Source organism: Jatropha curcas, chromosome 5 (assembly GCF_041381405.1).
Source record: "Jatropha curcas cultivar XTBG-Jc1 chromosome 5, XTBG_Jcur_1.0, whole genome shotgun sequence".
Classification (NCBI taxonomy): Eukaryota; Viridiplantae; Streptophyta; class Magnoliopsida; order Malpighiales; family Euphorbiaceae; genus Jatropha; species Jatropha curcas.
Window position 1 is genome coordinate 7,188,615 of NC_143155.1, and position 10,154 is coordinate 7,198,768.

The 10,154-nt window shown below is 32.2% G+C and overlaps 2 protein-coding genes across 4 annotated transcripts; one reads left to right on the forward strand and one right to left on the reverse strand.

Annotated features, from left to right (window-relative positions):
- The first annotated feature begins 770 nt into the window (after positions 1–770).
- LOC149496160 (transcription factor) lies at positions 771–5,023 on the forward strand. 2 transcript variants are annotated; one of them, XM_089721697.1, is made up of 5 exons: positions 771–929; positions 1,177–1,252; positions 3,312–3,384; positions 3,459–3,514; positions 4,689–5,023. In XM_089721697.1, exons 2-5 carry the CDS (start codon positions 1,218–1,220, stop codon positions 4,801–4,803), a joined length of 279 nt encoding a protein of 92 aa, XP_089577823.1. In that variant the 5' UTR covers positions 771–929; positions 1,177–1,217; the 3' UTR covers positions 4,804–5,023. The 2 variants fall into 2 exon arrangements, with proteins under 2 accessions (XP_089577823.1, XP_089577824.1); XM_089721698.1 differs by having other exon boundaries at positions 773–929; positions 1,183–1,252.
- Positions 5,024–5,369: 346 nt separating this feature from the next.
- Positions 5,370–9,477, reverse strand: ABIL2 (ABL interactor-like protein 2). 2 transcript variants are annotated; one of them, XM_089721696.1, is made up of 11 exons: positions 9,084–9,477; positions 8,404–8,501; positions 8,088–8,194; positions 7,601–7,683; positions 7,334–7,484; positions 6,779–6,878; positions 6,562–6,654; positions 6,430–6,472; positions 6,249–6,340; positions 5,989–6,113; positions 5,370–5,811 (listed from the first exon to the last, which is right to left on the reverse strand). In XM_089721696.1, the coding sequence occupies exons 3-11, from the start codon at positions 8,172–8,174 to the stop codon at positions 5,641–5,643; spliced, it is 945 nt and encodes a 314-aa protein (XP_089577822.1). In that variant the 5' UTR covers positions 8,175–8,194; positions 8,404–8,501; positions 9,084–9,477; the 3' UTR covers positions 5,370–5,640. The 2 variants fall into 2 exon arrangements, with proteins under 2 accessions (XP_089577822.1, XP_089577821.1); XM_089721695.1 differs by lacking the exon at positions 8,404–8,501.
- Between the last annotated feature and the right edge of the window lie 677 nt (positions 9,478–10,154).

A 10,154-nucleotide genomic window follows, 5' to 3' on the forward strand; every position in this document is an offset into this window, starting at 1 on the left:
TCAATGACCACATGATTCTCCGCATGGTTTTCACAGTGTAAACTAAATTAATTTACTTGTTTAAGTAATATTTTTGTTATATTACTTAATATTTAGTGTTATAAGTTTAAAATTTATGATAATTAGAAACAATTTATATTTTTGTTTATATAAAACTGACTCGATATAAGTTTAAATCTAAATATCACTAAATTTACTTTAAAGATATATGATTAAAAATTTATAGTATTTTATTTTAAAAACTATTCAATCCACCAAATAATTGCTTTAGCTTTTTATATTCCTTTCAACTATAATATTAAGCAAATTAAAATACTTACTTAGCACTAACTTTTTTGGATTTCTATATTTTCTATGTATTTGTTCAATGATAAAAGTAAAGTATATATATGGAAATTTTATGATAAGTAATTTTTAATAGCTTGATTGTTAAAATACCAACAGTTTTTTCTTTGAAAATAAAAACTCCAAAAATTTAAAAATATAAAAATGAATCTTTTGTATAAAATTTAATAGTTTTTTATAATAAAAAAATAGTAAAACAAAAAAATTTATAAAATGAATATATATTTTTTCCATGAAAAATTATATAAAAATCTGAGTACACAATAAATTAAATTATACTAATAAATTTAATTTTAAATGAACAAAAGTATTAAAGACGAGTCCCGCAATAAATTGCGGTAGTTTCATTTGCTTGTAGACCATATAACAAAGTAATTTCCAAAAAAAAAAAATAACTATATAACAAGGTCTTGTCTCCAGATAATTTATTCAAAGACTTGTACGTTGCCGTTTTACATTGTTTTGATTTTGAAATAACCTAAATTCGGAGCGAACACTGGTACTTGGAGAACAGATATACTCAGCATCTGATCGCCACTCTGCCGGCATTACTACGCCAATCTGCACCGAAGCCACTACCGACGGTAAGCTTGCTTTTCCTCCTCTATTCAGCAATTGTCTTTTTCCCTGGTTGCTAAATCACATATTTTGTTCGCTTCAGTTTTCTGTTTGGAGCTTTAAATTTTTATCATGTATTGTTCCTTAATTAAGTTTATTTAGGGCTATATTGAATTATTCAAAAGCTTATTCTCTAAGAAACTGTGACTCCATCAATGAAATATGAGTCAAGAATCTTCATTTCGTTAATGGCATAGTTAATTTTGCATTTAGTTTCAGTTGTTGTAGAAGGGACTGCAACTTTGGCTTCTAACATGCCAGACGCCCAAGCTCAATGGGATTTCAGCTGGTAACTCTCTTTCTCTCCCTCTCTAATATCACTAGCTTCTGAATTTGACTGCATTTTGGTGCTAATTAAGTGAATTTCATTTTAAGAGTTTCTTCATATGTGCAAGCCCTATATCTCTCGAATGCATGACTTGATAGAGTCATTTTTCCTAGACATTTTGCTATCACTTTTGCATTTACCTTTTATTTTAAGAATTTCACCTATTTTTATAGTAATGAATTAAGAATTACAAGAGAACTTGTCTTGCTTGGTGTGTTCTTTTGTTTTTTTCCTTTGTCCTTTGAAGTTTGGTTGTATCATATGCATAGGTCTGTCATGAGTTGGGCAGAAGGGTAGAATTGATACTACGAAATGCTTAAAAGGATTTTGTTTTCTGTCTATGAGTTTTCTGTTTTCCATGTATTTGGGTATCTGTGGTTGGTGATGCATTCTGATGGCTGTTTGAATGATTTTAATGTACATCTTGACTCTTTTAAGAATTAGCTGATTTTGTATTGTGTACTGCAGAACTAAATTGAATATACAGTTTAAAATTGGTTGTTGTTTTCAATTATTTATCCAAAAGCATTTTATCATATATGGAAAGGGGGAACAAATACAATAACATCAGTGAAATTGCTTGACCTTATTGCAGTGAGCTTTTCATTTTTCTCAAATTAGATAAATGAAAACAAAGACGTGATTATTATCCAAGGTATGGTAAAGTAAAAAGACATCAAAGAATGGAGATAGAAGAAACCTACCTGCATGTTCTATGAGAAACCATTTCTTTTTTAAAACACCAAGTTTTCCGTTAAGTCTTATCCAAATGAACTAATTTTTTTTTTTTCTGGTATTTTTCTACTCTACATTTCAATGGGTTACTTTTCAAGTAATGCAACAAGACATGATTATGAGTTAACAGTGTTTCTCTGTGGACATGTTTTCAAAGTGTTTTTAGAATTCGCATAAGGTGTCATTAGCTACTATCTTGTGGCCCTGAATTTATGATATCAGAACTTCAGTTTATTTTCCCAAAACTTTTGGATTCTAAGTTGGTGTTCCTAGCATTTGCTGTTAAATAATAGTGAGCAGGGCCAAAAGAGTTGATGGTAAGCTCTAAAAATAATAATAATAATAATAATTTGGGTGATTTCGAAAATGAACTCGTATTGATAGAATCTATATGTTGAAAACCTCAGAATTTGGCAACATGCTATTGGTGGTGTATAGGGATGATCATGATCGAATTCAGATCGGATTATGCAAAATTTACATCCAATCCGCAAAGATATTCATATATCTATGTCTATATCCGCTCCGCTTGGATTCAAATCGGATAGAGGAGCGGGTCAGATAAGATATTATCCATTTTTATTATGTTTAAAAGAAAAATAAAATCAAAACATTAATTTGATAAAAATTCATATTATTTATTGTGCTTGAAAATACAAAACTTCTTAACAATAATTGAAATATTGTATACTATGACAATTAGAAGAGACTTTAAGAATTATTAAGTGCAAAAAAAATCATGCTAGTGGTCATAATGTGCGACTTACATTCTTTTGTTTGAAATAGAAATTAAAAAAATGTGAAAATGGTGCAAGAGTTGGAGATAATGATTTAAAATATAAATAGAAAAGAAAGATGGAAGAGAAGAATAAAGACAACTGCACATCTAGAATTATAATCAACAATTTTAGAAATATAAGAAAAAAATAAAATTACCTTTTGCAGATCGGATTTTGTTATATCCGTATCCGACTCATATCCGTGCAAATTTATTTTAAAAAATCCATATCTGATCCACCACTATTCGGATCGGATTTTATCCGCTTCATTCAGATTGAATCAAAGTGGATATCCAACGGATCGGGCATTTGATCATCCCTAGTTGTGTATGTATATTTTCATGAATTTATTTATTTATTTGTTCCTATTCAGAAAATCCAAGGTAGCATTTTTTATATCATAATTTGGTGCTGTATCTATTTAAGTGACACAATAATAAGAAATTGTTCATTACCATTCTTGACTTTTATGAGACATTATTTGATAAATAAATAATTAACTGCAGTGACTTTGAAGTAGATTTTGACTCTGAGGAGAATGCTTCCATTGTCCATGCAGCATTAGCCGTTGACAAGGAGGTGATTCTTAAACATTACTGGCTCCATTGACTGTTCTTTTGCTAGATTCTTATTTGCGCCCTTTTGTAATGCAGTTGCAGCCAGATAAAGTGAAAAGGCACATGTCAATCTCTGGTGGGAAATTGTCAGTGTGAGTTTATCCTTTGATGGTTGATAGGTTTTCTACATTTTCTTTCTAAATATAGAAGTTGAATCGTATGGATTTAGGGAGAGAGAGAGAGAGAGAGAGAGAGAGAGAGAGAGAGAGAGACCACCTTTAAGAGATTTAAACAAACTTGTGAGGTTGAACCATACTCATTTGCTTCCATTTGGTATAAAGAGAGACCACTTTGAACGTAAACCCATCCCAATTAATGGCTTTAAAGATTTAAAGAAACTTGTAAGGTTGAGCCATACTTGTTTGCTTCTATTTGGTACGATCATAACAGACTTTATCCTGAAGCAACTGTAATTATTTCATGTATCCCTTTCATATTTGGAGCTGAACTGACCAAATGTTCTCCAAACCAATAAAAATATTCTTCTGAAAAATGCCTTATAGAGAAGGTGGTAGGTAAACATTTTCATCAGATGCTGTCTGATTATCAAATAAACTAATAATGGCTGTATAGACCTAGTGATCATGACTTTGCAGTCCTGTCTACCCAAATGCAAAATAGAAAATCTTTGAAAACTTGCTCTAACTATAATCATTCATCTTACAGTTTACAACTGTAACCTGATGGAAACGTCAAAACAAGTTTGGAAATTATAGACTCTATTCTCTTCCTAATTAAAGTGATTGAAGTCTGTAACAACTGAGTTGCAAGATGGCTTCAATCTGACAGTTTGTGAAGAAATGAGTTGTGGGTTGGCTTCAATATTGCCATTTTATGTAAAATTTTGAGTTGTAAAGCTAGTGGTTATGGCCTTATGGGTATGACCAGTTTTAATTGAGATATACTCATTTGATATGAGTTGCAATTAGATAGATTTTCTGGGTCGAGTTTGTATATCTATGTATCTATTGTCAATTTAATTCGTAGTCATTCCATGATGATTGAAGTTGTAGATTAAAAGAGATTTCATTTGCTGAATAAGGCAGTAAATCAGATGTTTTTTTCATTTGTTCCCTTCAATCTTTTCCGATCACGTCCTCCATAAACTTACCAATTGCTTGTTTCTTTGTGTATAAACATGCTAAGATATTAGAACTTGCAGTTTGATAGTCTTTTTTTTTTTTTTTTCCTCATTCATTTGTTTTTTCTTTTTCCTGTAACTAAGATATTCTAATTTTATATTTTCTTTTACCTTTACATTGGCAGGCACTTTGAGGCAGTGGAGGCGAGATTTCTTCGAGCATCGTTTTCTGCTTTTGTAGACGTCCTTACACTTGCAACGAAAACAATTGAAGAATTCGGAAAAGGCATGAAATTGTGATGTATAGTTAATATGAAAAGTTAGTTGTCTTGTAATGTAATTTTAATCAATGTCCAACATTTATGATTTAACTTTGTCCTTTTTGTTTTCTTTTTGATTGTTCCTAATGTATTGCAATCTAATTCATAGATTGCATGGTTGTTTTGTACTATGTCTTAGTCCTGATTTAGCTTCCATGACCAATAAACCATTTACATAAATTTTGATTCTTTGTGGTGGATATGGATGATTTTGTTTCAACATGTACAGAAATTGCAACACTTAGAAATGAATTAGTCTTACTGCAGAACAATATTTTGTGGGTTATTTACCAGTTGACGTGGTTTTTGTTAGAAGACTAATATCTTTGGCTCTGGCTTATAAGATTCAACTCTACCAATCTTGAATAAAAGAAATTATTATATTGAAGACAAGCAAAGGTTTATGTTTCATCAATTTCTTACATTTGACTCAAATAATTGCTTTCTCCTAAAATAATTTCAAATTTTTTTGGCTGCACTACCCCAAAAATACCAACAGTTCTAGGAAAAGAAAAATGTACTAATGCATATAACTAGATCTAATGGTAGAATAAATCAAGAAGAATAAATTATCATTCCCTGGCATAATTTCAGGTCCAGATACAAATTACTATAGAACACTTGTCGTTTGGTGCATTTTGAATGCAACAATGGCTCACTCACAACAAAAAAGATAATATATATGTATATATTTGCTATTTCTCCAAAGAAAAGTACAAAATGGGTATTGAGTAAGAAGAAAACCAGAAAATTCATGTTCGCTGTAATTTCCTGCAACCTTAGCTCCTTTCTTTATAGTAGCATGATTACATTTTCATCAGTATTCATCCAAGTAAGTATATAGCATTTCATCTTTCTTTGATTTACGCCTACTAAGTAAGGCCTTAAGTAGACGTTTACTTTTGCTGGGGTATTGCTCAATGTCTTTTGAATTTTCCTTCTCAGGTTGAATGCGCATTGAAGCTGATTTTCGAGGCTCTGAAGGATACTGGCAAAAGCAGAAAATAGTTTCCAGGTATTTAGCACTCGAGTTTACTATTAAAATAGATGAATAAAACTAACATTTTAAAACTTAAAAAGTTTGAAAGATGTCACAGCAGTGTTTTTCCATAGTCTATCAACAATGTCTTCTCAACTTGTAAAAATGATTAAAAGTTATGCTCACCCGTCGTCTTGCAGCAGCAGCTGAACTTGGAGTGGTAGGCCGACTGCTATTTGGAGTTGTCGGTCTACTTGACACAGACCCAGACCGCAACAGTGGAAAACGGTGTGGGGAAACTGTACGCTTCTCTGATGTGCAAGAAAGCATCATCAGTTGAAGATTAGTACATAAGTGAGAAATGTCGAAAATCACAAAGAAATGAGAGAACAAAAAACATTGAAGTTAGACATCCTATGACAAAATATGCACACAAAGTCACAAACCTAATTCTTTTTTTGGCATTGTAGATGTAAACGAAAAGGTTGCAGATCGCTGAGGAGGATGTCGTGGAGAAGCAGACAGTGAACGCCCAGTTCTATATTGACCAAAACTTAACATTTTCATCCTCCTTGACTATACCATCATAAAGTATGTGATGTATGCAAAAGATACAGTAAATCTTACCTGACTGAAGATGTTGGAGTTTCTCTGATTGTGGCTCGAACAGCTTTGGAAATAGATCAGAAAAAGGACGAATTATGATACAATCTTGCTGAAGACAAAAGAAAATGGCACAAACTAGGAAGAATTTCATACCATCTCGAAGCTGATGCCAATCATCTTCATCATCTAGGCTGCACCCTATGTACTTTGATTTAGTTCGGATGGCTCCATGCATTGTCTCCCCAACTGAACAAGAATCAACAGATTTTCAATATCCAAGTTTTTTATCTTGCAGATAAAAATCAAAACTAAGTTTGCTCAATAATAATAACAGTATTAATGAAGAAAACAACAGGGAAGCATATATTGCCTGGCAAGATGTACCGCTTATGGTACTTCGGAGTATTTATCACCAGTGACTGTTGTGTGAGACCTTCATGATCGATGTATTCTTGGCATGTCCGTAGTCTCTGATAAACCACAACAGAGGGAAAATATTAAAAAGATTCAGTATCCATTGAATATACATATCCTTCAGTAAAAAGTACGTATATATATATATATATATATATATATATGATGCATCACAACACTAGTCTCTATTATTATCTGAAACGTGAAAGAGAACCATTGATAGATTATATCTCTTTCAGCCATTTTTACATGAAGTTTTTCCCAAATATTCAGTATAATGTCAACTTTTTCAAGTGTTCAGCCCTATGTGCAAGGGTCTGCAATCATGTTGGCAGAAGAACAACCATATAGGCGCAGAACAATCACTATCTCTGAAAAGCAACTAAGACTGATGAGATTCAGTTGCAGATACAATCACTCAACAGTTGTCCATTTTCTTTCTTCCTATCAAAAGTCTGAATTGGATTTAGAAACCTATATTTAATTGTTTCAACCCAAAAAAAATCCATACCTGTTCAATGCAAGATACGCGGAACTCTGTTCCAGAAACTTCATCAACCTTCTCATCCAAGAGATCGTTAACCTTATATGTCACAGATCCCAAATGGTCCACAGTATTTACTAGAGCTTTAATGGCGTAATCTTTCAATGTTTCCACCACTCTGCGTAGACATGAGATTTCAATTACGTACGAAGGTGGGCAAAAAACACAAAGATAACATTAGTCCCCATTGTCAAAAACATCAAACCAAAAAAACCTTCAGACATGACAACTCACATCTGTTTTTGGTCATCATTTGTGTAGGATAGTTCAAAATACTCGGCCGCTGAGTACAACTGTGTTCTCAGATTCTTCAAATCCTGCAACATATAAAACGCATAAAAAATTATGCCACAGAACCCCATTTACAGCAGCCTTGTTGCAAGAGAAAAAAAAAAAGATTAAGAAAAAGAAAATAAACGTGCAAATGTTCAAATGAAGCACATCAAAATACTGGAACAGTTCACATGCAAAATGATACTTATGACAGAGAATCTTAAAGATGCTAGTCCAAAAGTTAGATTTTATAAGCAAGTCTCAAATACCCAAAACAATCACAATAAGCAGCTGTAGACACCTAATGCCATTATATGCATATATTATAAATATTGATCTTTTATCAGCATTGGAGAAAAAAAAAGAATCGGTTAGATTGGCCACGTTAAATGATATAGACTGGACTTGCTGGATGAGGGACAACAATTGAAAATTGAAGCAGCAGCACCTTTAGACTATCAGAGAAGAGCAAGCTCTGCTGCATAGAGACCTCATCATAGTGCGATGCCTCTCTAGAGAGAGAAGATGCAGTCATTGCAATCAGAATCCCTTACCCTACAGGAAAGACAATAATCAAAATTAGAACACAAGCGAACAAACACGCAGGCACAAACCTGTAGACACAAGAGCATTGATCCTCTGCTGAAAATTTTATTTTGAAAAATCCTCAAAAAATTTAACTGCTTAGTTCCAAGAACTCATAATCAGAAACCCACTAAAAACTCTAGGAATTACAAACTGAAAACCCTAAAAGTAATCATTACCGGCAATAGAAAATGCGGCAGACAAGAGAGTGCCAAGGCACATCTCACATGAAGAAAGAGAAAAAGATTACACCCAACATCACAACCCTATTTGAACCCTGAAATTTTCAAAATTCAAACACTTAAAACACCTTGAAGAACCAAAACCAGAGAAAGCGAGAGACAGAAACTCTTTCCTGACAAGTCACAACTAAAAAGAAACCAAAAGCACATATATTCCAAACAAGATTTAGCATACTACAGAGAGTATTTTGCCAGTTGCCACACTTCTCCAACCACTCAAAGAACAAACAAAATAGTTAGAGCAAAAATTCAAAATCATTAACAACTGCAGCACTTTCAAGCGAACCTTTTTTTTTTTTTGTGAATCTTCATCGATACTCTAATTATACCAAGTAAAATAAACATACAAGAAAAGTAAGTCTCCATCCATCTTTAAAAAAGCAAGAAAATCTGAAACTTTTTCAATTCCCTCTATCTGATTGCTTAGTAAATAAATGAACAAAAGCTCCCACCTTTGACATACAGTTTACCTCAAACAAACAAAGTTAATCCCATTGGACTAAACTGAGTAAACATAACTAATTACCGAGTTATTGTAACTTTACGCCTCAAATAAGAATAAACAGTAGATAAAATGATCAGGATTCGTGAAGGAAATTGAAGGGAACTCAACTTACCTGGTCCTCCTGTAATAGCACAAAAATTGGTTACTTTTGAGAAGCTGAGACTAGAAGCCAAAAGCCATCTTCCCAGTTCAATTTATTACTATCCAATGTGAACGCAGTTGTGGAAAACAGGCCAAATTCCCAATTAAAGGACAGAAAACAAGTAGGCCAGAATGAATGGACAGGGGAAGCAAGCAGAATTTTTACTAAACAACAGAAAACGACAAACAGCAATGTCTGTTGCAAGTCGTTTAGGAAGAAGCTAAAAGAGTACCATTAAAAGCAAATGAAAGAGTTCCCAGGAGAGAACAAGAAGGCATCAGAAGAAGAAGGAGGAGGAGGAGCAGAGGAAGGGGCTGTATAAGGAATCCAAGATTTTGAAAGGCAAAGACTACTCATTTTAGAAGCAAAAAACTGACCACTCCAACACCATCACTCATTATTTGGACCATGTTTAGTGGGAACCCACTTTCTCTCTCTTTTCTTTTGTAATTTAATGGGTCCTACCCTAAACCTGGTGCCTACCTCTTATTATATTTTTCTGGTTAATTAAATAATCTACTGAAAATTTGTCTTAATACAGTTTTTTTTTTTATTCTTGAAAATTTTATATTTTAAAAAATGCGCTGTTATTTGTTAAATAATTGTATGCTTTCATAAATTACCAATTTTTTTATTATATTTTGATTTTATTTTACCTTTAATTTTATGAATAATACTCAATTTGTTGTTAATTTGTTTTGTAATCTATATTTTATCCAAAGTTTAGTTTTTAGATTGATTTTATAAGAAATTTTCAATTAGATAACTGAATTGGTATATTTTGAAACTATTAACATGTAAGAAATGATACTAAAAGAATGTTAATTACTTGATTTTGGCTTGACTAAAATACGTTATCTATTTCCAATTGGCTGAATACATAAATTCACACTTTGAACTTTGTAACTTTAAGCTTGCGACACACTTAATTTTGTTAATGATCTATCATTTACTTGAGTTTATAAATTTTAATAATATTATACACATTTTGATACTGATATTAATAATTTTTAGGATTTTTAGCTTTTATCTATAAAATAT

Bases quoted from the DNA above. Each gene is read 5' to 3' on its own strand.
- LOC149496160 (XM_089721697.1), top strand. From the start codon at position 1,218: ATGCCAGACGCCCAAGCTCAATGGGATTTCAGCTG. The intron at 3,385-3,458 runs GTGATTCTTAAA...TTTGTAATGCAG, and splicing joins CATTAGCCGTTGACAAGGAG to TTGCAGCCAGATAAAGTGAA. The intron at 3,515-4,688 runs GTGAGTTTATCC...TTACATTGGCAG, and splicing joins TCTGGTGGGAAATTGTCAGT to GCACTTTGAGGCAGTGGAGG.
- ABIL2 (XM_089721695.1), bottom strand. From the start codon at position 8,174: ATGACTGCATCTTCTCTCTCTAGAGAGGCATCGCACTATGATGAGGTC. The intron at 7,684-8,087 runs GTGCTGCTGCTT...TATATGTTGCAG, and splicing joins TCTTCTCTGATAGTCTAAAG to GATTTGAAGAATCTGAGAAC. The intron at 6,473-6,561 runs GTATGAAATTCT...CTATTTCCAAAG, and splicing joins TTGGCATCAGCTTCGAGATG to CTGTTCGAGCCACAATCAGA.